This window comes from Stegostoma tigrinum, chromosome 34, assembly GCF_030684315.1.
Source record: "Stegostoma tigrinum isolate sSteTig4 chromosome 34, sSteTig4.hap1, whole genome shotgun sequence".
NCBI lineage: Eukaryota > Metazoa > Chordata > Chondrichthyes > Orectolobiformes > Stegostomatidae > Stegostoma > Stegostoma tigrinum.
The window spans coordinates 23,810,228-23,836,889 of record NC_081387.1 but is presented as its reverse complement, the minus strand read 5'-3'; the positions used below and the strand labels follow the sequence as shown (position 1 = coordinate 23,836,889).

The 26,662-nt window shown below is 43.7% G+C and overlaps 1 protein-coding gene across 10 annotated transcripts in view; it reads left to right on the top strand.

Moving 5' to 3' along the window:
* Positions 1-20,340, top strand: part of LOC125446539 (butyrophilin subfamily 3 member A1-like) — an 85,880-nt gene extending 65,540 nt beyond the window's left edge. For 8 of the 10 annotated variants that reach the window (XM_048520180.2, XM_048520177.2, XM_048520179.2 and 5 more), the window contains 2 exons: positions 12,623-12,649; positions 17,872-20,340. In XM_048520180.2, the coding sequence (XP_048376137.1) occupies positions 12,623-12,649; positions 17,872-18,413 (569 nt within the window). In that variant the 3' untranslated portion in view covers positions 18,414-20,340. The remainder of the gene's footprint in view (positions 1-12,622; positions 12,650-17,871) is intronic. The other 2 variants (XM_059639510.1, XM_059639509.1) reach the window with 1 other exon arrangement.
* Positions 20,341-26,662: the final 6,322 nt, after the last annotated feature.

The window sequence follows — 26,662 nt, the reverse complement described above, 5'->3', positions numbered from 1 at the left end:
TCTCACTGGGAATGACCCGCGTTGGGATTGTAAGGAACAGAACAGGTTCCTCGTTTGGAACATAGTCAGTGCTGCTGTACTCTGCAGACACCAACTGCACACATTCCCCCAAACAATGAGACATGAAGTTTCCGACACTGGGGGCTCCATGTGGAGTTGTGGAGTCTCTTTGGGATCAGTGCCTTCTTGGTCAAGGTTCTCAGTACAAACACATTGCAGTCTATTAGTAGGGCACCATGTGCTCTGAACCCTTCCCATCCCGGCACAGCATCGACCATGAAAGCCATCATTACACACAGTAACATATATCGTAATATACTCAGTGCAGGGTACATTGAGTATAGGAGCTGGGACATCATGTCAAGGTTGTATAGGACTTTGGTGAGGCCTCTTTTGGAGTACTGTGTACAGTAGTGATTGCTCTGCTATAGGAAGGATGCTTTTAAATTAGAGAAGGCTCAGAAAATATTTGCAAGGATGTTTCCAGGACTGGGGGGGTTTGGGTTATATGGGGAGGCTGAATAGGCTAGGACTATTTTCTCAGGAGTGTAGGAGGCTGGTGGGTGACCTTGTAGAGGTTTATGAAGGGTATGGATAAGGCCTTTTTCCTAGGGTAGTGGTGTTCAAAGCTAAGGAGCATATTTTTAAGGTGAGAGGAGAAGGATATTAAAGGGACCTGAGGTGTAATTTTTTCACACAGAGCATGATTTGTATGTGGAATGAAATGCCAGAGGAAGTGGGAGATACAGATATAGTTACAACATTTAAAAGATATTTGGACAGGCACATAAAAAGGAAAAGTATAGAGAGATATGGACCAAACATAAGCAAATGGGATCATTTTTGTTTGGAAACTTTGTAGGCATGGACAAGTTGTGCTATATGACTCTACAACTCTATGATTGATGCTATGCGAGATCCCTCACTGCTTACAATGGCCGTACAGGACTGACCGTGGCTCACTCCCTGGGCTGTACTCAGAGAGAGCTCCTGACCATCACCACATCAAGCAGATGTCTGACTGTGGCCCGGCCCTTGGACCATGTGTTGACCCATCCCTGAACTGACTGGACACTGGGGTCCACTGACTGAGGTCAGATCCGTTCCCCCAGCCCACATCTCAATGGAGGACTACCACCCCCCACTCTCCCCCCACCAAGACATGGCCATTGGGTGAAAAATGATGCAGTGTGTTTGCCCTGCAGGCAGCTGGCACATTCTGTTGATGAGAGACTGGTGAAGCATTGTGCCCTACAGCAAGATGTCCATCACCTGGACGGATCCCAAATGACAGACACGACACACAGCCTGGCTGTGTTTGCACTAAACAGTAAATCAATGCAACAGCACTGTGAGATTTTAACAGTCTGGATGATGGTCCAATGTGCTGAAAGGCAAGACAGGGCAAGGATGCTGTGAGTCTCCATGTCGGTGTGAAGTGAGGGAGCACTGAGAGGTTCAGCTCGTCAATAGACAGAATCTCATCTTGATGGTGGACACCTATTTGAAAATGTTACAAGTTGCTCCTAACATTGAGAAAGTCTTCACTGCACTTCTTACATAATTCTCTAAGATTTCTCACCACAGTCTGTCAGTCGGGATCAGTCCAGGCAATGGCCATCTTGCTGTAGGGCACAATACTACACCAGTCTCTCACCTAGGGAATGTGCTGTTACACAGGGCTCTAAAACATTCCACCCTGAGAAAACCTCTTTTCCAGTTACTTTGAGGCAGAAAATGGCACATATGCTAGAATGGATCTTAAGAACAGTGTGCCGCAGTCACATGTCCTTCAGTTGACTATTCCTATTCTGACACATGACACTTGTCTTAACCAAAAACCTTTGTCTCTCCGTGGTCCATATTCCTGTGTTCCTGGCCTATTCATGTCCTGCCAACTCATGTATCCGGCAAGATTCCTTCTAAATGTTGCTTTCGCATGCAAATCTGCCACCTTCTCTCGCAGCATGTTCCAGATACTTACCACCCTCTGTGTAAAGATCTTGCCTCTCCCATCTCCTTTAAACTTTCTCCCTTTTACCTTAGACAAATGTCATCTCAAAGTGACATTTCTACCCTCAGAAAAAAACTCCGACTATCCATTCTATCCATGCCTGTCATAATTTTGTAAACTTCAATAGGTTGCCCTACAGTCTCTGATGTTCAAATGAAAATTTGTCGGTAATTTCTGGATTATCTCTGTTGCCCTTCTTAAACAAAGTAACAACATTGGTTATTCTCCAGTCCTCTGGGACCTTTCCTCTGCCTAAGGAGGATGCAAAGATTTTATACAAGGCCCCAGCAATTTCCTCCCTTACCTCCCTCACTATTCTGGGGTAGATCCCATCAGGTACTGGACACGTCTATCTTAATGTTTTTCAAAACACTTGACATCTTTTTTATATTGACATGCCCGAAACTATCAACATATCTGTCTTCAGTCTCACCAATTGCCATTTCTTCACCATTCCAAACACAAAGTATTTATTAAGGACCTCACCCACTTCCTCTAGGTCCACACATGAATTCTGTCCTCTGCCCTTGAGTGAACCTACCCTTCCCCTAACTACCCTTATGCTCCATATATATGTTGAAAGCTTTTGGATTTTCATTAATCCTGTTTACCAAGGTTATTTCATGGCTCCTGTTTGCTTTCTAACTCCTTGTTTAATTTCTTTCCTGCTTTCTTTGTATTAGAACATAGAACATAGAACATAGAACAGTACAGCACAGAACAGGCCCTTCAGCCCACAATGTTGTGCCGACCATTGATCCTCATGTATGCACCCTCAAATTTCTGTGACCATATACATGTCCAGCAGTCTCTTAAATGACCCCAATGACCTTGCTTCCACAACTGCTGCTGGCAACGCATTCCATGCTCTCACAACTCTCTGTGTAAAGAACCCGCCTCTGACATCCCCTCTATACTTTCCTCCAACCAGCTTAAAACTATGACCCCTCGTGCTAGCCATTTCTGCCCTGGGAAATAGTCTCTGGCTATCAACTCTATCTATGCCTCTCATTATCTTGTATACCTCAATTAGGTCCCCTCTCCTCCTCCTTTTCTCCAATGAAAAGAGACCGAACTCAGTCAACCTCTCTTCATAAGATAAGCCCTCCAGTCCAGGCAGCATCCTGGTAAACCTCCTCTGAACCCTCTCCAAAGCATCCACATCTTTCCTATAATAGGGCGACCAGAACTGGACGCAATATTCCAAGTGCGGTCTAACCAAAGTTTTATAGAGCTGCAATAATTGGAGTCTTGAACTTGTTTGTGCAAGTAATTTCATTTTTTGTTCCTACAGCAAAAAGCTGGAGTTCTCTCTCTCTCTGCCGTAAGTTTTTCTTAGTGTTCATTTCTCATGGACTGGAGAAACATCGCATGTGCAACAATCTATTTTGCTGGATTTGCCTTTGCCAATGGTGTGCTTTTGGGATGTTACTATTCTGGAACAGTTACTGTTTAGCAGTAAAATAATCTATAATTCTGTAAAGTTTTCCAATCGAGTTAAAGTTACAAAAAGTCTTCTTTCTTTTGGTTGTATTTTAAGAATAAAGTGCATTTTGTTTAAAGCTGAGTACTGTAACCAATAGAATTACATCTGGAACACAGCACCATACACTTGCCTTTACACACAATAAAAGTTAAGGTCTAGGCTATCTCCTTGATCTATTTGAAGGGGTTCTGGTCTGCTCCATAACAACAGAGGTAGATAGATTCTTTCTGGGTAAGGGAATCATAGGTCATCGGAGTGGATGGGAATATGATCTTTCAAATACGAACAGATCAACCATGAAATTATTGAATGTTAGAACAGATCTGGATGGCCTATTTTATTCTGTTTCTGCTCTCATTTTGTGTGTCTGCATTGCTTTCCTGAGGCCGACAAACCAGAGACAGTAGTAGTTTCCTAGTTCTAATCTTTTTCTCTGACAAAATGTCAAATACAGTGGAAGGGAATTACTTTGCATTTGTGTCCTTAATATTGTAACTGGGACATGTTTTAAGTAGCATACATCTGGAATTGTGTAAGCTGAAAGGATTACACATTCCACCTGATGCATCATCAAGCAGTTGTGCAGTGAGTTCATGATGGTACATCTGAAAAGCGATTCCAAAAGAATTCATGCTATGAAGGCCACAATGAGCTTTCTCTGAATATCTGAGATCCTTAGGGACCCAGTTGGCAGTTGTTATTCTCATTTCCTGAACTGAGCTTGGACGATTTAATCAACAAATTAAGAATGTAAATATAAATATTTGATAATCAGAGAAAAACTGTTCGTGCTGAGAAGTACATGGAAAACTGTCCTCTTGAAAATGGGACAGAACCAAGGTGGTATTCCACAGAAATAACTTAGTTCCCTTTATACATGAAATGTTTTCAACATCAATATGTTAATTTGTCAAGAGTTTCAAAGCTGCTTGTGCATTTTCCAAATAGGTCCACTGAATGACTACAACTTCTCATCTCGCACTTGGGCATTTGACAAGATCATCAAGACCCATGGATCAAAAATCTCTTTGATCTTAACAATAATAACTCACAGGGGTCCATATTTCTGCCAGCAAGAAATCCCATTCGTTTGAAAGGTAAACTGATCAACTCATGTTCGATAATTTCGGCAAGGGAAATTAATTATCCCAGAATCAAAGAATGAAAATTCCTGGCAGTCTCTCTTCCATTAGAGTTTGACATGATGGATTTCAATCAGCCATCTATGATACCAGCTATTATTATTTTCATAACCACCCCATCAATCCCACAACTCAACAGCAAGAGATAAAAACAGCCTCACATCTACGTGAACTTTGAAAACCATGTTTCAAGTCATATTTCCAGACTTCAGCATTGTTTCCAAGTGTTGTGAAAATCATATTTGGCTTTTGGGCAGCGCTGATATTTTGGTTCCACTGCTGGTGATTCAGCCACAACTGTATACAAATTAACTTAATGCAAACTGACTCACTTTGACTGGATAAATATGTCATCCTAACACTGAATTGAGTTTAGCTGGTTAAATTCAGGAGACAAACAAATAAGACTAAATCCAGGTTCATTCAGTTTGGATTTGAAGTTGAATTGATAGTTCATCCTTACAGCTGCGCACCATTTCAGTTGATAGCACTCTTTTAATTGCATAATTGGTACAAACTGAACTTGATGTACATTATCAGTCACCGAATGCAATCAACTGAATTAAACATAAGACTTGAAGAATATATTTGAAATAAACCCAGTTACGATTGCAGTCATATGACAGCACTACCTGTCCACTGTAGTTTCTTTGTTCAATGCTTGCTGTCTTCAATAATGAAGCTTATTATAAAGTGTTATGTAAAAAGATGACTCACCAATGCTGCTCTTTATTCTAAGCCTCCTCTTCAATATTCAGAATTACCATCTTACTCACACTTATTGTTAAAGATATCAGATGCAGATCAAGAAAATTCAATTCACGATACTCAAAAACCTGGTCACCCAAAGAAAATGTCAAATGATAATGGGAACTGCAGATGCTGGAGAATCCAAGATAATAAAATGTGAGGCTGGATGAACACAGCAGGCCCAGCAGCATCCCAGGAGCACAAAAGCCGGCGTTTCGGGCCTAGACCCTTTGTCAGCCTTTGTGCTCCTGAGATGCCGCTGGGCCCGCCGTGCCCATCCAGCCCCACATCCCATCATCTCAAATGTCAAATGGTCTTGTTTGCTGATTCACAAACTTTTTCAGGCTAGTTGAACCAAAAAGAATGATAGCTTTTGGATACCCTCAAGTTGTGGAACTATTGTAAAACAAATTCAAATGGGGTAATCAGTACAAGACTCTGGGAAAGAGAGATAATGGGAACTGCAGATGCTGGAGATTCCAAGATAACAAAATGTGAGGCTGGATGAACACAGCAGGCCAAGCAGCATCCCAGGAGCACAAAAGCTGACGCCCCGGGCCCAGACCCCCCACCAGAGGGCTGCATCTATCTCTAGTTTCCTAAACGTTATTTATGCCTCCTTTTGTCTTTTGACTAAGTTCAAAGTATCTCCACGTGCCAAATGTGGATTTACCTTCAAATAGCTGTCCCCAGTCTACATTTCCCAGTTCCTGCCTAATATTGTCAGTTATTCTTTCTCCAATTCAGTGCTGTCACCTGAGGATCTCTCTAATCCTTATCCGTAAGTAACTTATGGTTACTGTTCTCAACATGCTCCCCCACTAAAACATTTATCACCTGGCCAGGTTCATTCCCCAATACCAGGTTGAATATGGCCCCGCACACCAAGTGATTCCCAGTCAAAATCAGAAAAGTTAAAATCACCTAACACAACAACTCTGTTGTTTTCCCATTTTTCCATAACCTGGCCGGCGCAACATCGAGGGCCAAAGGGCCTGTTCTGCGCTGTATTGTTCTATGTTTTATGTTCTATATTCTATATCTGTTCCTCCACCTCTCATTGGCTGTTGGTAGGCCAGTAGTATAGTCCCAGAAAAGTGATTGCACCTTTCCTATTCCTGTACAACACATATTCCGGCCTGGAAGGCATCCCAATCATCCACGTATCTGAAGACCTACCTAGTATGCCAACTCTTTAACCACGTATTTAACTATATTATCTTCCATTCCTAGCCTCACTGTGAGGTGGCACAGGGAATAAACTTGAGATTACCACTCTCGAGGTCCTCCTTTTCAACTTATTCCCTCAACACTCTTCCTACCTATGTCATTAGTTTCTGGCTGTTCACCATCCTTTCTCAGAATGCCCCATGCCCACTCAGAGACATCTTGGCATCAGGTAAGCAACGCATAATCCTGCAGTCTCTTTTGTGGCCACTGAAATGCCTATCTGAGCCCCTGATTATACAGTCACCTCTGACACATGCTCTACTGCACTTTGACCCTCCTGTTGTACCACAGAGCCAGCTATGGTGCCACTGCTGCAAGTGCTTCTGTCACCACCGCATGATACAGGATCACTTAACAGTGTCCAAAACAGTATACCTGTTAGAGTGGGGGAGAACCACAGAAGACTCTTGCATTGCCTGCTGGCCTTCTCATGGTCACCCACCTACGTGCCTGAACTTTGGGTGTGACAATGTTTCTAAAACTCCTGTCTATAAGTGTCTTTAACCTGAATTATTATCGTCAGATTGGTAGAGGAAGCTATGAGGAAGAATTCATAGTATATTCAGGGCAGGTTTCTAGAATGACAGTTTTCTGAAGAAGGCTCTCAATTGGAACCAACAGCTTTCCTGCACCTCTGATGCTGCCTGGCCCGCTGTGTTCCTCCAGCTCTATTCTGTGTTATCCCTGACTCCAGCATCGGTAATTTTTACTACCTCTTCTAGAATGATATGTTGAGGATACAACCAGAGATCAGGATATTTTGGATCTACTGATGTGTAATGAGGCAATTTTAACAAAGGACAGGGAGTAAAAGTATGTTAAGATAAAAAGATTCCCTAGAAAACACTAAATTAAATGTTAAATTCTGCCAAGTTATGGTCAGAGAAGGAGGAATTTGATTCAGAAATATCTTTGCCAAGCTTAAAAAAAGAAATGAGGGCAGAGTTGGCTGGTGTGGACTGGACAAGGAGTTTAGCAACAATGGCAGACATTTAAAAATTAGTTTGTGGCTCGCAGCAGAAGGACATAAACCACCCATGATTAAATACGTAAGTTAAGCACATCTTCAAATTGAAAGAAAACATAAAGCAAGATTAGTAACAAGCCAGAAAGTTGGGAAAGTTTGAAAAACAAACAAAAAATGACCAAGCAAGAGAGAGATAATAAAATTTTGAGGGTAAACTTTCAATTAATATCAAGCTGGACAGTTAGAGCTTCTGTAAATGTCCACAAAGTAAGAGAGAGGCCATTGTGAACATGGGATCCTGAGAGAATGAAGCTGGAGAAATAATAATGGGGAATGCAAGAATTAATCGAGGAGTTGAATAAAGGTTTTGCACCAATCTTCACTGTAGAAGACGCAAATAGCATTTCAAAACTACGAAGTATTCAAGAGACAAAAGGAAGAGGGGAAATAACTACAATAATTGTCAAAAGAAAATAAGTCTAGGTAAACAAATGGGGCTAGAAAACAAAAACCTGTCTAGATTTGATGGGCTGCATCCAAGAACATTAAAATAAGTAGATACAGAGATAATGGGTGCACTAGTAGTAATCTTCTAGATTGAAGATGGGCCCAATAGGATAGGAAATCTGCCGGTGTAACACACTTATTTAAAAAGGGAAGGAGACAAAAAAGCAGGTAACTCTTGTCCAGTTATCTATAACCAACTGTTACTGGCAAAATATTAGGATCTATTATAAAGAATGCAATAGAGAGGATTTAGAAATAAGTACTATGATCAAGTAAAGTTAGGATGCCTTCATGAAAGAAAAGTTATGGCAGACAAATTTACTAGAATTCTTTGAGGAGATAACAAGTATCACAGAGAAGGGAAAAACAGTGGATGTAATACATGTGGCCTTTTCCAAAGGTATTTGGAAAGGCACTCCACATAAGGCCACGTAATAAGACAAGGACCCATGGTGTTGCAGGTAGTATATTATCATGGATAGGAGAATGGTTAACTAAAGGAAGGCAGAAAGTTTGGATAAGGGATCATTTTCAGGATGGCAACCTGCAACTAGTAGAGTACCACATGTTTTTTTGGCACATGATAGGCAAATGTAAAGTTAGATTATATTCCCTACAGTGTGGAAACAGGCTCTTCAGCCCAACAAGTCCACACTACCCCTTGGAGCATCCCACCCAGACCCATCCCCATCCCCAAGTAACCCACACACCCCTGAACACTACAGGCAATTTAGTATGGCCAATCCACCTAGCCTGCACATCTTTGGACTGTGGGAGGAAACCGGAGCACGCGGAGGAAATCCACGCAGACACGGGGAGAATGTGCAAACTCCACGCAGACAGTTACCCGAGGCTGGAATTGAACCTGGGCCCCTGGTGTTGTGAGGCTGTAGTGCTAACCAGTGAGCCACCGTGCAGTTTTAATGACTTTGATGATGCAAGTGAATATCCAACCACATAGTTTGTGGATGACACAAACAAAGGTGGGGAGAAACGTGGAAATGAAACAAAGAATCTGTAAATAAACACAGACAGGTTAAGCAAATGATCAAAGTCTTGGCAGATGGAATGTGGGAAATATGAGGTTCGACACTTTTACAAAAAGAATAAAGGAGCGAATATCATTTAAATGTGGAAACACTGCAGAAAGCTATGGAACAGAGGAATTTGGGAATCCTCATCCATCAATCACACAAAGCTAGCACCTAAGTTTAGCCAATAATAGGGGAGGCAAGTGGAATGTTGGCTTTTATTTAAAAGGAAACAAGGTATAAAAGTAGATTGGTTTGCTCAACCTATACAAGGTAGTAGTCAGACCACAGCTAAAATACAATGAACATTGGTGTTGATATTTCAATGACAGCAGAGGGGAATCTCAAACAGACAGAACTGTGGCAGCTACCAATAAATAAAGTACATACACTAAGAGGTTATTGACTGAGGGTGTGCACGTATTGTAATCGTTCTGTAGTACCATAGAGTCCTACAGCATGGAGACAGGCTCTTCGGCCCAAATTGGTCCAGGCCAACAAAAATATTTTTTTCACGCGAAACCCATCTGCCTGCCCTTGGTCCATATCCTTCTAAACCTTTCCTATCCACGTATTTGTCCAAATACCTTTTAAATGTTATTAATGTACGCACCTCAACCACTTCTGCTGGCAGCTCATTCCATATGCATACCACCCTCTGTGTAAAAAAAAGTTGGCCCTCAGGTTCCCATGTATTCTTTCCTCTCTCACCTTAAACTGATGCCCTCTAGTCCTCGATTCCCCAACCCTCTGCAAAAGACTGAGTGCATTCACCATATCTATGCCTTTTATGATCTTAATCTTTTCTATAAGATCCCCCCCCCTCAGTCTCCTATCCTCCAAAGAAAAAGATCCTAGCTTGTCCAACCTCTCCCTATAACTCAGTCCCTCGAGTCCTGGCAACATCCTTGTAAATTCCTCCTGCAGTTGAATAACAGCCATCCTACAGCAAGGTGACCAAAGCTGACCACAGATTCCAAATGTGGCCTCTCTATTGTCCTGTACAACTGCAACATAACTTCCCAACTTCTATACTCATTGTCCTGACTGATGAAGTCCAGTGTACCAATAGCCTTCTTCACTGTCCTGTCTACCTGTGACTCCACTTTCAGAGAACTATAAACCTGAACGCCAAGGTCCATCTGTTCCACTACACTCCTTAAGGCCCTACTGTTCACCATGAAACTCCTACCCTGATTTGACTTTTCAGAGTGCAACACCTCACACTTATCTATATTAAACCCCATTTGCCGTTTCTTAGCCCACTTCCCCAGCTGATCAAGATCCTGCTGCAATTTCTGATAACTTTCCTCACTGTCCACAATACTACCTATTTTAGTGCCACCTGCAAACTTGCTAATCATGCCTTGTACATTCTCATTCAAATCATTGATATAGATAACAAACAGCGATGGGCCCAGCACCGATCCCCAAGGAACACCAGTAGTCACAAGCCTCCATCCTTCCACTATCTACTTCCTACCATCAAGCCAATTGTGTATCCAATTTGCCAGCTCACCCTGGATTCCATGTGATCAAACCTTCCAAAGCAGCCTACCATGTAGAACCTTATCAAAGGCCTGACAGAAATCTGTATAGACTCCGTTAGCTATTCCTTATACTGTGTCATGTGACCTGATGTCACTTCCTTTGATGTCATGAGCTATCAGAGTGATAGCTGCTGCCTTATAATCTCCCTCCCTGCACCCCCATCTCTGAATGTTCACCATTCTTCATCATTTGCATGTTGATATTTCTATTAATTAATCTCTCCATTTTTCCATTGATTAGCACATCTATATATTTCCAATAATAATCAAAGAGAAAAGTTCTGAGTTATTTCCAGGTACTTTGAATGGATCCTCAGAACCGAACCTGCTTCTACCTCTCTTTCTCTGGTCCAGAAAAACTCAAATTATTGAATGTTTTAGCAATTACCAGGTAACTTTGATAACCATTTAGTCACATGATTTATCAGAAATGCCACTTTCACTTACTGCTAAAGGAAATGAGTTTAAGATGCTTAAGAAAATGTCACCTTCATAGAATTGGAAACTAAAACCCATTTCCTTTTTGGGATAACAAAGTGTGGAGCTGGATGAACACAGCAGGCCAAGCAGCATCTTAGCAAGATGCTGCTTGGCCTGCTGTGTTCATCCAGCTCCACACTTTGTTATCTTGGATTCTCCAGCATCTGCAGTTCCCATTATCTCTGATACCATTTACTTTTAGTTTAGAAAGAATTGCAAATCACCATCACATAAGTAAAATTTTCTTGGCTGCAGATCCTTCAACAGAATAACTAATGAAGCATTGAAAAATAGACAAGAACCGCTGCTTGCTTCATCCATATTTTCAGAACTGAAATAACACACCTGTTTCCTGTTAACCCCCTTCAGTAAGTTTCCAGTGACAGGTCGCATCTGGATTGCATGAACTATTCAGTCTAATCACAGCACTCTGATCAAATGGATCAGCTGAATTCCAACAAGACCCTGCTTCCCACAATACTGACCGATCCTTCCAGTCCTTAATTCAACCAAACAGTGACTCCTCACCAACTCTGAAACATAATCAAATCAGATAAGTGAACTATTTGCCATGACAAGACTCCAACTATCCCTCTCAGAGGAATTGTGAGCAAGATTCAGGAATATCTTGAAATGTAATTTAATTAGATCTTACCCATGGCTCCCAGCAAGTCCCAGTTACTGGGACATAATTTGACATTGAGTATGGACAAGCATATGGACGTACATGGAATAGTGTAGGTTAGATGGGCTTCAGATTGGTATGACAGGCCGGCACAACATCGAGGGCTGAAGGGCCTGTACTGTGCTGTAATATTCTGTGTTCTATGTTCTATGTTCTATGGTGTGGAAAGTATGAATGATCACGAGAAATATCTGAATGGTATGAGTTGACATTGAGCTGGCATGGGGAATATCAGAGGGGACATGGAAATTGTTTTGGGAGATGAGTTGGCATGGACAGTATGAGGGCCATGGGGATTGTGTGAAGGAATTAGAGAGTTCGGGGGTAGAGAGCCCCTGGTTTTATCACAGCTGGGTGAGAAAGTCCCAGAGAACCAAGGCAGGGCTTCTAACCAGTCCATCTCAGCCCTCGCCTGCTGCCTTGGTGGCCAAGGATCTGTTTCCAGGATCAGTCAGGTCCCACTCTGTCCTAGACTTTCCCACTGCACTCACCCCCATCCCACGTCCCCAACTCCCACACCCCGATCCACCACTGCCTTTGGAGGGAAAATTGCACAATTCAGGTCCTTTTTACTGAAGCGAGTCCTGAAACATCCCAACTGGAGCTATCTGCCTCAGTAACAGTTGTGAAAATTTGATTCTTAATTTCCAGTTTGTAATGAGCACTACAACAGGAGGTCTATTAAGCTGTATTTACCACATTCAAAAATGTCTGTGAAAACCTTTTAGTTATGCTTCCTATCACAGCAAGTTCTTCAAACTATTTATTATTTGTTTTCAGAGTGGAAGCGAATTTGTGACTGTGAAGGTAAGCTCTCAACTTGTATTTTAACACACAGGAGGGAAAGAAACTCAAAAGACCAGATATGCAAAATTAATCTTGACCCATTTGCCAGCATTTGACTCATATCTCTAAACTTGTCCTATTCATGTGCCCATCCAGATGCATTTCAAAGGTTGTAATTGAGTCAGCCTCCTCTGGCAGCTCATTCCATACATGCACTACCCTCTATGTGAAAACTTTGCCCCTTAGTTTCCTTTTAAATCTTTCTCTCTCACCTTAAACCTGTACCCTTTAGTTTGGGACTCCCCTACCCTGAGGAAAAGACCTTCGCTATTCACTCTATCCATACCCGTCATGATTTTATATACCTGTATAATGTCACCCCTCAGCCTCCAACGCTGTAGGGAAAAAAGCCCCAGGCTATTCAGCCTCTCCCAATAGCTCAAACCTACGAGCCTGGCAACATTCTTGTAATTTTTTTCTGAGTCCTTTAAGTTTCAAAACATCTTTTCTGTAGTAGGGAGACCAGAATTTTTTTATTCATTGTGGGATGTGGGCGTTGCTGGCTAGCATTTGTTGCCCATGCCCTGGAGAAGATGGTAGTGAGCTGCCTTCTTGAACCACTGCAGTCCTCCTGCTGTGGATTGACCCACAATGCCATTAAAGAGGGAATTCCAGGATTTCCCATAGTAAAAGTGAAGGAACGACGATATATTTCCAAGTCAGGATGGTGAGTGGCTTGGAGGGTAACTTGGAGGCGGTGGTGTTCCCATTTGTCTGCTGCCCTTGTCCTTCAGATGGAAGTGATTGTGGGTTTGGAATGCACTGTCTGAGGGTCTTTGGTGAATTTCTGCAGATCATCTTGTAGATAGTGCACACTGCTGCTGCTGAGCGTCGATGGTAGAGGGAGTGAATGCTTGTGGATGTGGTCCCAATCAAGTGGGCTGCTTTGCCCTAGATGGTGCCAAATTCCTTGAGTGTTGGTGGAGCTGCACCCATTCAGGCAAGTTGGAAATATTCCATCTCACTCATGACTTGTGCCTCGTAGTTGGTGGACAGGCTTTGAGGAGTCAGCAGGTGAGTTACTCACAGCAGTATTCCCAGTTTCTGGCCTGCTCCTATAGCCACTGTGTTTATTTGTTGTGCCCAAATGAGTTTTGAGTCAATGATAATCCCCAGGATGTTGATAGTGGGGGATTCAGTGATGGTAACACCATAGAATGTCAAGAGCCGATGGTTCAATGATCTCTTTTTGGTGATGGTTATAGCCTGGCATTTGTGTGGCATGAATATTACTTGCCACTTGTCAGCCTGAGCCTGGATATTGCCCAGATCTTGTTACATTTTAACATGAGATCGTAGGAACTGCAGATGCTGGAGAATCTGAGATAACAAGGTGTAGAGCTGGATGAACACAGCAGGCCAAGCAGCATTAGAGGAGCAGGAAAGCTGACATTTCGGGCCTAGACCCTTCTTCTAGCTTTAGCGTCTGAGGAGTCACGAATGGTGCTGAACATTGTGCAATCATCGGCGATCATCCCCACTTCTGTCCTTATGACGGAGTCATTGATATAGCAGCTGAAGATGGTTGGGCCTAGGACACTACTGTGAGGAACTCCTGCAGAGATGTCCTGAGCTGAGATGATTGACTTCCGACAAACAGAGTCATTATTTTCCTATGTGTGAGGTATGACTCCGACCACTGACAGTTTGCTCCCGACACCAGTTTTGCTGGGGCTCCTTGATGCTAAGGTCAAAGAGCTTTGACATCAGGGGCTGTCACTCTCACCCCACCTCTGGAATTCAGCTCTTTTGTCCATGTTTGAACCAAGGCTGTAATGAGGTCAGGAGCTGAGTGGCCCTGCAGAATCCAAACTGGGCATCACTGAGCAGAAGCTGCTTGATAGCACTTAACTGATGATCAAGAGGAGATTGATGGGGTGGTAATTGGCTGGGTTGGATTTGTTCTGCTTTGTGCGTACAGGGCATACTTAGGAATTTGGGGAAGTGATGGCCGAGTGGTATTATCACTGGACTGTTAATCCAGAGACTCAGATAACATTCCTGGGACGCGGGTTCAAATCCCGCCACAGCAGATGGTGGAATTTGAATTCAGTAAAATATCTGGAATTAAGAATTTAACAATGACTGTGACTGCATTGTTCATTCTTAGAAAATACCATCTGTTTCACTAATGCGCTTTAGAGAAGGAAACTACCATCCTCATCTGGTCGGGCCTACATGTGACTCCAGACCCATAGCAACGTGGTTGACTCTTAATTGCCTACTGGGCAATTAAGGATGCACAATAAATTCTGCCTATCCAGTGGTGCTCTCATCCTGTGAATGAATTTTTTAAAAAATCCATATTGTCAGGTAGATACCAGTGTTTTAACTGGGCTGGAACAGCTTGGCCGGGGAGCAGCAAGTTCTGGAGCACACGTCTTCAGTACTGTCACCAGAAGGTTGTCAGGGCCGGTAGCCTTTGCTGTGTCCAGTGTCTCCAACCGTTTCTTGATATCGCATGGAGTGAATCAAATTGGCTGAAGTTTGTATCTGTTATGAAGGGAATAACTGGAGGACATGGAGATGAATCATCTACTCGGCACTTCTGGCTGAAGATTGCTGCGAATGCCTCAGGCTTATCTCTTGCACTGATGTGCTGGGCTCTTCCATCATTGAGGTTGGGGAGGTTTGTGGAGCCTCCTCCTCCATTGAGTTGTTTATCTACCACCATTCACGACTGGATGTGGCAGGACTGCAGAGCTCATGTCTGATCCGTTGGTTGTGAGATCGCTTAGCTCTGTCTATCACTTGCTGTTTATGATGTTTAGTGTGCAAGTAGTCCTGTTTGGTGGTCTCACCGGGTTGATACGTCATCTTCAGGTATTCCTGGTGCTGTTCCTGGCATGTCCTCCTGTACTCTCCATTGAACCAGAGTTGATTCCCTGGCTTGATGGTAATGGTTGAGTGGGGGAAATGCAGGCCATGAGATTACAGATTGTGCTAGAGTACAATTCTGATGCTACTGACGGCCTACAGAACCTCACGGAGGCCCAGACTTGAGTTGCTAAATCTGTTTGAAGATCTATTTAACCGTCTTAGGGTCACACAAACAACTTCTGACTGCTACAGCTAAAAAATATAGAAAGCTTGATCTGTAAGAACTGGCCACCCTCTTTCCATTGTTACAACTGTTGTAATAAAAACATAAAGGCCTCCACGGATTGTTGACTTCAGCACCTTTGCCTTTCCAGCCTCTCTTTAAAAAAATCCTAGGACAAAATAAGATAACACAGTGTGGAGCTGGAGGAACACTGCAGGCCAGGCAGCATCAGAGAAGCAGGAAAACTGACGTTTCGGGTCAGGACCCTTCTTCAGAAAACTTTCTGAAATTCGGACTCAATATTGAGTTCAATAATTTTAGGGCCTAAACTCTCCCATGTTCCGGAACCTTACGCCACACACCAGGCCTTGTTATCACATAGCCTGTCATTATACATCCCCTGTTGTTAGTCACTAACAGTCCCCATTAACAACTAATCACCATCCCAGCCTGATCATTAGCAACTCCTTTGTCTGTCCTCTATCCTACCGTTTACTCTCTACCCCACCAACCTCCCTATTTTCTGCAAATAAACTGATGGTTTCCCGGCCACCATCAGTTCTGAGGAAGGGTCACCGGACCTGAAATGTTAACTCTGTTTTTTACTTCACAGATGCTGCCAGACCTGCTGAACTTTTCCAACAACTTTGTTCCTGTTCTTGATTTACAGCATCTGCAGTTCATTCGGATTTTATTGCTATAATTATTTCTCCTTTTCTCACAAAGGCAACCTCAGCTCCTGCTTGTCTGCTAATTCCAACAGTTTCACCTTGCTCACTTTTTGTCAAACCCCTGAAATCATTTCTTCCACCCCCAGAAAACTCTTAGTGACTGAAAGAGCCATTACTGCACAAAGCACTGTTTAAACCATCTGAAACAACAGCTGAAACAAAAGACACTAACACCTACCACTCGCCACCTTTGAGTTCAACAGCCCTAAACCCAAATTGGAATTATGGAATTACATCCCGACAAGAGCCCCCAGTTTGTTATGAACCAGACTAGATCCCCTCAAAGTATTTTAAGAGGGTAGCCAAGACTGTCACTTTTTCTTATTTTAAATGAAGGTGTGAAGTGCACGTTCCAGAGGTGGTGAATGGGCAACCTATTTGACATTAAGCAAAGCACAATTTACTTAAACATGACAGTTAAAGTAATAACAAAAGAAAGAGAAATTTAGAATAACTTAACTATTGGAAAACTTAACCAAATGATAGATACGGTACCGATTAATAATTAACCTATTAATAATTAATCCAATACAGTAACATCCCATAAGTACACACCTTGGAAAAATGGTAAATTCAGATGCAGACTCTGACAGGCAGTTCCCAGTCCAGGAGGAAACAACATCAAGAGTGATTTCAGAGAAAGTAGCAGCTAGAAATCATTTACTAAAGCTCCAACTCTTCTGGAACCCCAAATAGCTTCTGACTGCTACAACTGAAAAAAGCTACAAAGCTTGATCTGTGAAAACTGGCCACTCGCCTTCCATTGCTACAACTATTGTTACAACAAATTACTATTGTAACAAAGAACCTAAAGGCCTCCTCTGACTGTTAACTTAGGCCTTCTTCCATAGCCACTTCATACCTCTGCCTTTACAACCTCTCTTCCGAAAAACTCAGGACAAAATAACATTTTTAAGTTCACAGCTTTATCACTGAATGCCTCATATATCACTGTGTTGTGACGTTGAAAGTCTGCAGACATTCAGAAATTCAAAGCTGTTGGCAAAAGTCTTCTGTAGCTTCAGTTATCTGAAAAAGAGAAAGTCTTAAAAATTATTTTTCTTTTGTAGTATTTGGAATCACTGCAAAGATCACATTTATTGCCTGCCTCAAGGTGCACTTCCCAATATGATGATGACCTGTATTCCTGTGTCCAACACGCATGTCCCCCTTGCCTCCCCACACCATACCGCAGAATACACACTCACATCTCATTGCACTGAACCCCCCCACAAAAACACACACTCACACAAACACTGGCACACACTTATACAATTCCCATGCCCATACACACGTTGACCCGCATAGACAAACCATTCCACCCACACACTCTCATATCCCCCCAAGGTCACCAAATACAGACAGACACATCCCCAGGGGCTGCTTCTAATTTCTGTTTTCTCTCCCAGTCTCTGTTACCCTGGATTTGGAAACAGTAAGTTCCTGGCTTGAGGTGTCGAAGGATCTGAAGAGTATGAAACGGACCTGGACCTGGAGGAGTCTCCCTGACACTGGGAAGAGGTTTTCAAACTGGGACTGTGCCCTTGGATCAGAGGGATTCACATCGGGGAGACATTACTGGGAGGTGGAGGTGCTGGGGAATCAGCGCTGGATTCTGGGAGTAGCCTCAGAGTCTGTACAGAGGAAGGATTGGGTCAGACTGATCCCAGATAATAGATTCTGGACCATTGAGCGGTTTAGGGAGAATTTTGATGTAAACTCAATCCCTCAAACTCCACTCTGTGTCGATCAGGTCCCTGGGAAGGTGGGAATTTATCTCAGTTATGAGTCTGGGACAATTTCATTTTACAACGCAGACACCAAGTCTCATCTCCACACCTTCGCTGGGAATAAATTCACTGAGAAACTTTATCCTTTCTTTCAAACATTTGATGTGAACCAATTTCTGAAAATCTGCTCCACCTCAGATCGGGATCTGGGAAAGGGGTAGGCCTCAGAGTCTCCTTCACCTCACAATGACCTGACGCTGGGATGGGAGGAAATTAGGAAAAAAACAAAGAACTGTAGATGGTGGAAGTCAGAAACCACTATTGACAACAGATTATCACTAAATCATAGAATGATTGCAATGCAAAAATGTCTACAAAATCATGAGGGGTATAGACAGGGTGGATAGCAAAAAGCTTTTTCCCAGAGTTGGGGTCTCAATTACTAGGGGTCATGAGTTCAAAGTGAGAGGAGGAAAGTTTAAGGGAGATATGCGTGGAAAGTTCTTTACATAGAGGGTGGTGGGCGCCTGGAACGCGTTGCCAGCGGAGGTGGTAGACGCAGACACGATAGCACCTTTTAAGATATATTTGGACAGGTACATGGATGGGCAGGGAGCAAATGGACACAGGCCGTTAGAAAATAGATGTCAGGTTAGACAGAGGATCTTGATCAGCGCAGGCTTGGAGGGCCGAAGGGCCTGTTCCTGTGTTTTAGGTTTCTTCGTTTGTTTGTTTGCAGAAACAGCCCATTCAAGTCTGTGCTTGCCATCTGCAGAGGTCCGGGCACAGTCCCCTACCCTATCCCCATATTTACCATGGCTAATCCATCTAGCCTGGACATACCTAGTCACTACAAATTTGGCCACCAAATTTGCACAATTCTGGACTGTGGGAGGAAACCCATACAAACACAGGGAAAATGTGCAAACTCCACTCAGGCAGCCAGCCAAGGCTGGGACTGAACCCACCAACTCTGGCACTGCGCGGCAGCAGAGCTGCCAGCGAGCTTCCAGATAATAGTTTGTAAAATGCAAAAACCAAGGTCAACGGATTACAATGAAAATTACATTAAGTATCTTACATCTCCCTTTAGTTTATTTATTCCACCTTCATTCATCCGCCCCGCCCCAGTCCCATTCTTTATCCCTTCACATCTTGTCCAGTCTGGAGCTGGGATTTCTCTGTGTTTCCATTTCTCACTCTGCACCCAGAACATGAAATCCTGAGGGGCAAATCCAAACACTGACATGGTGACAGAACTGTATTTACATATTATACTGTATTGAGCTCCTTGCATCATGGGGAAGGGAATTACACAAAATCCACTCTCTCCCAGCATCCCCAGAATTCAACTCCATTAACTCCAGTTTTCTGCGTGGATGCTGCCTGACCTGCTGAGGATTTAGAGACTTTACTTTCCACAATTTTTTCAATGAAGAGTAAAATGTAAACATGTTCAAAACAACAGTTAATCTCTGAAAATGTCCTCTTTTTCTGTCTCTGCCTGGCAGGACACGGTACTGTGGCCCAAAATCATTTAGTGACATTCAAATCCAACAGATGACACTGTTACACAATCAAATTCTGGGGATACTGGAAACCAGAAATAAAACCAGAAAATGCTGAAAATACTCAGCAGGCCAAGCAGCATCTGTGGACAGAGTCAATGGAATTAAATATTGGGGATGCTGGAAATCAGAAAAGTCATGTTTCGAGTCCAGTGACCCTCGTTCAGAACCAAAAGTCTTCAATCAGATTGTGGGAATGTAAGAGTTGAGTTCCAAATATTCAACTTTGCTGCTCCTCTGATGCAGCCTGGCCTGCTGAGCCCCTCCAGCTCCACACTGTGCTGTCACAGAAATATTTGAACTGTATTATCATTCAATAACGGTAAATAAGCTGACTTGTGAGTTGCAAATTGTTTGGAAGATGTTTTAAAAGTTGTTTATTGACTAGTGTACCACTGGGCTGTGAGCACTGGATCCAGGTCGATGGTTACCGTAAAAATGGAATTCGGCTTCTTTGTGAATCAATGGATGGTTCCCACAGCCCCAGATATCATTGACTGGTGGAAATGGACAGAACCTAACAGCACAGCCTGAAATAAACTATCGATGTGACTCGAAAGGTCTTGTAAATGTCCACAGCAGTGTGGCATAATAAAATATTTGAAAAAAGCTTCAAGTGTGTCATACATAACCATCTATTGAAAGAAGAACTAGAAGCAGCAATCCAGATAGCAGGCCAGTAAATGATAAAATACAGTTTTATTTACATAATAAATAGTGTTCCTGAAATCCATGAAACAAATTACATTAGTTTGAATTTAAAGCTGCAATGGATTTCATTTGTCATGACAATATCACACTTTGAGGCGTCTCATTACACTTACAATTTGAGTTTTCATTTACAGTACACATTTATATTTGTATTTCATGTTAAACATTCTCTGGTGCAGACAACTTGAGAGATTTGACATGGGATCCAGCCTGTTATGGCACAATGGCGGTGTCCCTACCTCTGAGCCACAAGGTCTAGTTTCAAGATCCACCTACTTGAGAGATGTATAATAACATTTTTGAAAAGGTTGATTTTTTAAAAAAAATTGTTGGGATGACCTTAGACTATGGCGTTTCTTCATTGAGCTTTGCAGTGAATGTTCTGAGCTCACAGCATGTCGTCCTGGACCTTGGAATGTGCAAATCGACAGTTCACAGTTATTGACAGCTCTTTGGTCTGTAAGATTGACAAACGCAGGAAGATCACAGAGTAGTAATTTTCACCAGCTTAACGGTGCTCCAGGAGTAGATGATATTCATCTTGATATGTTATTGGAATTCATGGCTCAGGGAGTCACGTCCCACTGTGTCCCCCTGCCTTTCTTAATTACTGACATGATTCAAAATAATGACCTTTATTGGTGTTAGTGGTCAGTTTGTACTGAGTATAAAGGAGATATGACACACGCTGATATCAAAGCAGTATTGTCAAAACACCACAACAATTCACTATTACATTTTGGAATTTCCTTGTAAGTCTGCTTCTCCCCAGATCCTGTGACACCATTCCATGCAATACCTAATGAAACTTACACAGTTCACTGTGCTCACAGGAACCATTTTTGTATTCTTTTATAAATCAGAGTTAATGGTGTTTTATTTAACTGAAACATTAACAGGTTTTTTAAAAATGAAACCAATTACAAAACTGCTGTTGAGCCGTCTGAAGCCTTGTCAAAATTTTGAGCAATTGCCTTCTCATATATCACCAACACGATGGTGGAGTAGGACTGCTAAACCGAAGCTTGTCCAGTACAGTCTCAATTGGGCCCAAGACAGACCCAACTGGGTTCAACGCAGACTCAAGTAGGCCCAGTATGGACCTGAGTGGTTCCAGTGCAGAGGATAGTGAGCCCAACACGGAAGAGAGTGGACAAGCACAGAAGAGAGGGGCCCAAGGTGGAGAAATAGGCCACCTCATAATATATTAGATCAAATTCCCAAAAGCTTAATTAAAGAGAGAGGTTGATGTGCAGGCTAGGTGGGTTGGCCATGCTAAATTGCCCAAAGTGTTCAGGTGTAGATTAGGTGGGTTACAGGGGAGTGGGCTTGCGTGGGTGTGCTAAGGGTCAGCGTGAACATGTTGGGCTGAAGGCTTGTTTCCACACTGTAGGGATTCTATGATCTATGATGAAAGTGAAAATCGAGCCCAGAGTGTTGCCCTTTCCTGTGCAGTTTATTGCAGTGCCAGTTTCAGCCAGAAGATAGTGATGGCAAGCTGTACAAAGACCAGTCCAGTTTGAAACTCGAGGACCTCAAATTCCGTGTTGAGAGCCGACAACCCATTGGTCTCAAGTGGATATGACCAGTTTCAAAATCTCCCCACCCCTGGCCTCATCCCTGCCCATTTAGCTCCTCCCTCACCACTATCCAAGGGCCCAAACGTACATTCCTGGTGAAGCAGCACTTCACCTGCACTCCCCAGAATCTAGTCTCCTGCATTCACTGCTCACAATGTGGTCTCCTCTACATTGGGGAAACTAAGCGTCGACTTAGTGACCCACTTGGCAGAACATCTACGTTCTGTCCGCAAAAAAGATCCTGAACAACCTGTTGCCTGCCACTTTAATGCACCACCTCGTTCCCTGGCCGACATCTCTGTCTCTGACTTGCTGCAGTTTTCCAGCAAAGCTCAATGCAAGCTTCAAGAACAACACCTCATTTTCTACTTGGGGACCTCCAGACTCAATATCACTTTAGGGTCTAAACTCTCCCATGCCTCAGCCTCCTACCCCTCACACCAGGCCTTGTTATCACATTACACACTACCTCTTGTTAGTCACTAACAACTATTAACACTTCCAGCGAGGTTGTTATCAACATCTTTGTCTGTCCAACTGTCTTTCTCTCTCTTTAGGCTCTATCCTATCATTTACTCCCTACCCCACCCACCTCCCTAATTTCTGCATATAAACTGATGTTATCCCAGCCACAATCAGTTCTGAGGAAGGGTCACCAGACTGATGAAGGGCCTAGGCCCGAAACGTCAACCTTCCTGCTCCTATGATGCTGCTTGGCGTGTGTTCATCCAGCTCTACACCTTGTTATCTCGGATTCTCCAGCAACTGTAGTTCCTACTGTCTCCGAAATGTTAACTCTTAAGGTGGAACTGGGTAAAGAAATCCAGGAGGTTGGAGACCCCCAGTGGAACTGGTAAAAGAAATCCGGGAGGTTGGAGTCCCCCAGTGGAACTGGGTAAAGAAATCCAGGAGGTTGGAGACCCCCACTGGAGCTGGGTAAAGAAATCGAGGAGGTTGGAGACCCCCACTGGAGCTGGGTAAAGAAATCCGGGAGGTTGGAGTCCCCCGGTAGAACTGGGTAAAGAAATCCGGGAGGTTGGTGTCCTCCGGTGGTCAGTGTTCGAGTCCCTGAGTCAAGTAACTTAAAAAAAACAACAAAAATCCGGGAGGTTCGATTCCCCCGGTGGCCGGGGCTAAAGTCCCTGGGACAAGTAGCTGAAAAAAAAATTAAAATCTGGGAGGATAGATCCCCCGGTGACCGGGGGTGAAACCCTGTGTCGGGCAATTGGGAAAAGGGAGGGGAGTTAGTACAAGACCTAGGTATAGAATAGTTACAATGTCTGTCTGTTTCAACCACCCTGCCTTAGACCGGTTGTTAAGAGGGGAATCCCCCACGCGAAGGTCAGGACTCTGAAGTGGGTGTTGAGACTAAGGACACTGCTGTAGTATATAGAGATAAGTAAAAAGTGAAAGCGCTGGATAAGTCGGGTGTCGGAACCCCTTTTACGTCGGTTATGCCGGGATGACACAGAAAATGAAGTACAATACAGACGTCTGTCAGCATGCTTAAACAAAAAATTGGGAAATGAGAATTGGCCGTTGGGGGGAACGTGGGATATAGATCTATGTACTACAGCAGGAGAGACACTGGAAAGGGTTAATGTCATTCTGGTGAAAGAGAGCTGAGGAGCTGACTGAAAAATCAAAACTGGCCAGTTGGGTGGATAATGCGCACAGGAGAGGGATCAGTGCCTGTGATAACGAGGGGAAACCTAAAACTTGGGAAGTTTTAAAACTGCAGTGTGAGGATCATGAGATGAATGAAAGGGAAAGAGTTAAATGAAAAAGGCAGGAGAGAGAACAACGAGACAAGATCGGGGGCTAGAGTGGCAGGCCGCGTTGACAGAAAACAAAAAATCGGAGGTACCTCCTGACATATCTGGCGTGCCGATGTTGTTCCAAATTAATGATACAGGTGAGCAAGACGAGGAGGACTGGGTAAGGCATCCCTCTGTCCCATCGGGACCACTACCCCCTCCACAACCCTACCCGTCCTTGGCCAACCTACATCTGCAGGCACCCCAACACTGCCATCAGTCCCAGCCATCTCCCATAGCTGTATCGCTGCCACCGTACGCTGACCAGACCAAACCAAACCTGCTATAGAATCTCCAAGCCCTTCAGTAGTCAGCCCACGTGAATCCCCTGACAAACCCACGGCTTGTACAGACCCTATCTCCTGTCGTACTCGGTCTAAAACTAAACAGACAGGAAACAGAATTCAGAACAGACCATTAGTGGACAAAAGGAGGGATGGCAGGATTCTTTTAAAACCCATAAGAGAAGCCTGGGAAAACATTAGTCCCGTGTGCAGTTCAGTTGACCCTCTAGCGCCTGTTCAGTGTTTCCTAGTGATTCTACAAGGAGCGAAGAATATGATAGTCCCGACTCACAGGCAGAGGATAGTGAATGTGAGGACAGAGTTTGGAAAAGACCCTCGAATAGCAATCCCCTAAAGAAGGACCCCCGTAAGAAAAATCTCCGACAAATTCCTACTCACACGGTCCCGAACCCGGACCCAACACAAGTGGGTCAAAATGCAATGCAGGTCTATGCCCCTTGGAAGCCACAAGAGATGTGTTTAATTATGTCAAGGGCCCCTGATCGAAAAGACTAACCCAGAAGATTTTATAGATTACATCCTGGGCACTATTCAAATGTACCAAGCCACCCCCAAGCTCTCTTTAGCCTGTGCTGCATCTATGCTGCGCTCTCCAGCCCTCGGGGTCAGTCCCGGGAACTTGACCTCCCTTAACCCTATCTGTGCCTTCCTAGGGTTTACCTTCAACCCGCTCTTGTACGGGAGTTGTAACAACTCACTCAGTAGGGGGCCATGTTCCTCACTATTGTCTGTGAACAACAGGATGTCGGCCACGTACTGTACAACCCTGTGTGGCTCACTGCAATCTTTTAAACAGTCTGTCAAACACTGGTGGAAAATGCTGGGGCTATAATGGAAACCCTGTGGCAGACAACTCCACGTGTACTGTTGTCCTTTAAAAGTAAATGCGAATTTGTACTGGTCCTGCCGAACCGGGACAGACCAGAAACCATTCGAGATATCCAGCACCGTGAAATTCCACCCTCCCCCCCAGGCAGCTTTAAGGCAGGAGAACGCCTTTCCATCAATGGCACACGCTATTGATTTGAAATTCACAACCACTTCTCCAGGTAATGGATACCTCTTGAAACTTGCTGTTTTTCCCACAGCTGTGGCTCCACTGGGTCCTAGGGACCACCATCCATTCATTCATTCCTGTTTTGAGGAAGGGTCGCTGGACGTGCAACATTAATTCTCTTTTTATTACCAAGAATTTCTGATTTTTGTGTTTGGTAAATTTGGTTAATTTTTATAGCATGTATAATTTGGTCAATTTACACGATAATTCTTGACTAGTTGTTGACTGATGGTGCTGTACACACGCATCTCTAAAACACGCAACTCTTGCTTGGTAATTTTTTAAACGAACTAGAGCTTTCTTCCCCCTCATGCCACTCTCTCTCTAAGTTCAGGAAACCATTGCAATGTTAATGCCCATACTGCCTCCCTGGTTCAGTTTGGCAAATGGGATATGGTGACAGTGCAAATGAGACATGACACAGAGCAGAGATCCCTTTCGTGTACTAACCCTGTTGCCCTTCCTCCTGACTGATCGCATTCACCATGCAGAGTGGGTATTGAAGCTGTCCTACCCCGTGTGGTACTACATCACTTACACACGCACAGACATCATACTGAAACTGACAGAAACAAAGAAACCTACAGCACAGGAACAGGCTCTTCGGCCCTCCAAGCCTGCGCTGATCAAGATCCTTTGTCTAACCTGTCATCTATTTTCTGACGGTCTGTGTCCATTTGCTCCCTGCCCATCCATGTACCTGTCCAAATATATCTTAAAAGACACTAACGTGTATGCGTCTACCACCTCCGCTGGCAATGTGTTCCAGGTGCCCACCACCCTCTGTGTAAAGAACTTTCCACCCATATCTCCCTTAAACTTTCCTCCTCTCACTTTGAACTCATGACCCCTAGTAATTGAGTCCCCCACTCTGGGAAAAAGCTTTTTGCTATCCACCCTGTCTATACCCCTCATGATTTTGTAGACCTCAATCAGGTCCCCCTCAATCTCCGTCTTTCTAATGAAAATAATCCTAATCTATTCAACCTCTCTTCATAGCTAGCACCCTCCATACCAGGCAACATCCTGGTGAACCTCCTCTGCACCCTCTCCAAGCATCCACATCCTTTTGGTAATGTGGCGACCAGAACCGAACACAGTACTCCAAGTGTGGCCGAACCAAAGTCCTATACAACTGCAACATGACCTGCCAACTCTTGTAATCAATACCCCGCCCAATGAAGGAAAGCATGCCATATGCCTTCTTGACCACCCTATTGACTTGTGTTGTCACCTTCAGGGAACAATGGACCTGAACACCCAGATCTCTCTGTTCATCAATTTTCCCTAGGACTTTTCTATTTACTGTATAGTTCACCCTTGAATTTGATCTTCCAAAATGCACCACCTCGCATTTGCCTGGATTGAACTCCTTCTGCCATTTATCTGCCCAACTCTCCAGTCTATCTAAATTCTGCTGTAATCTCTGACA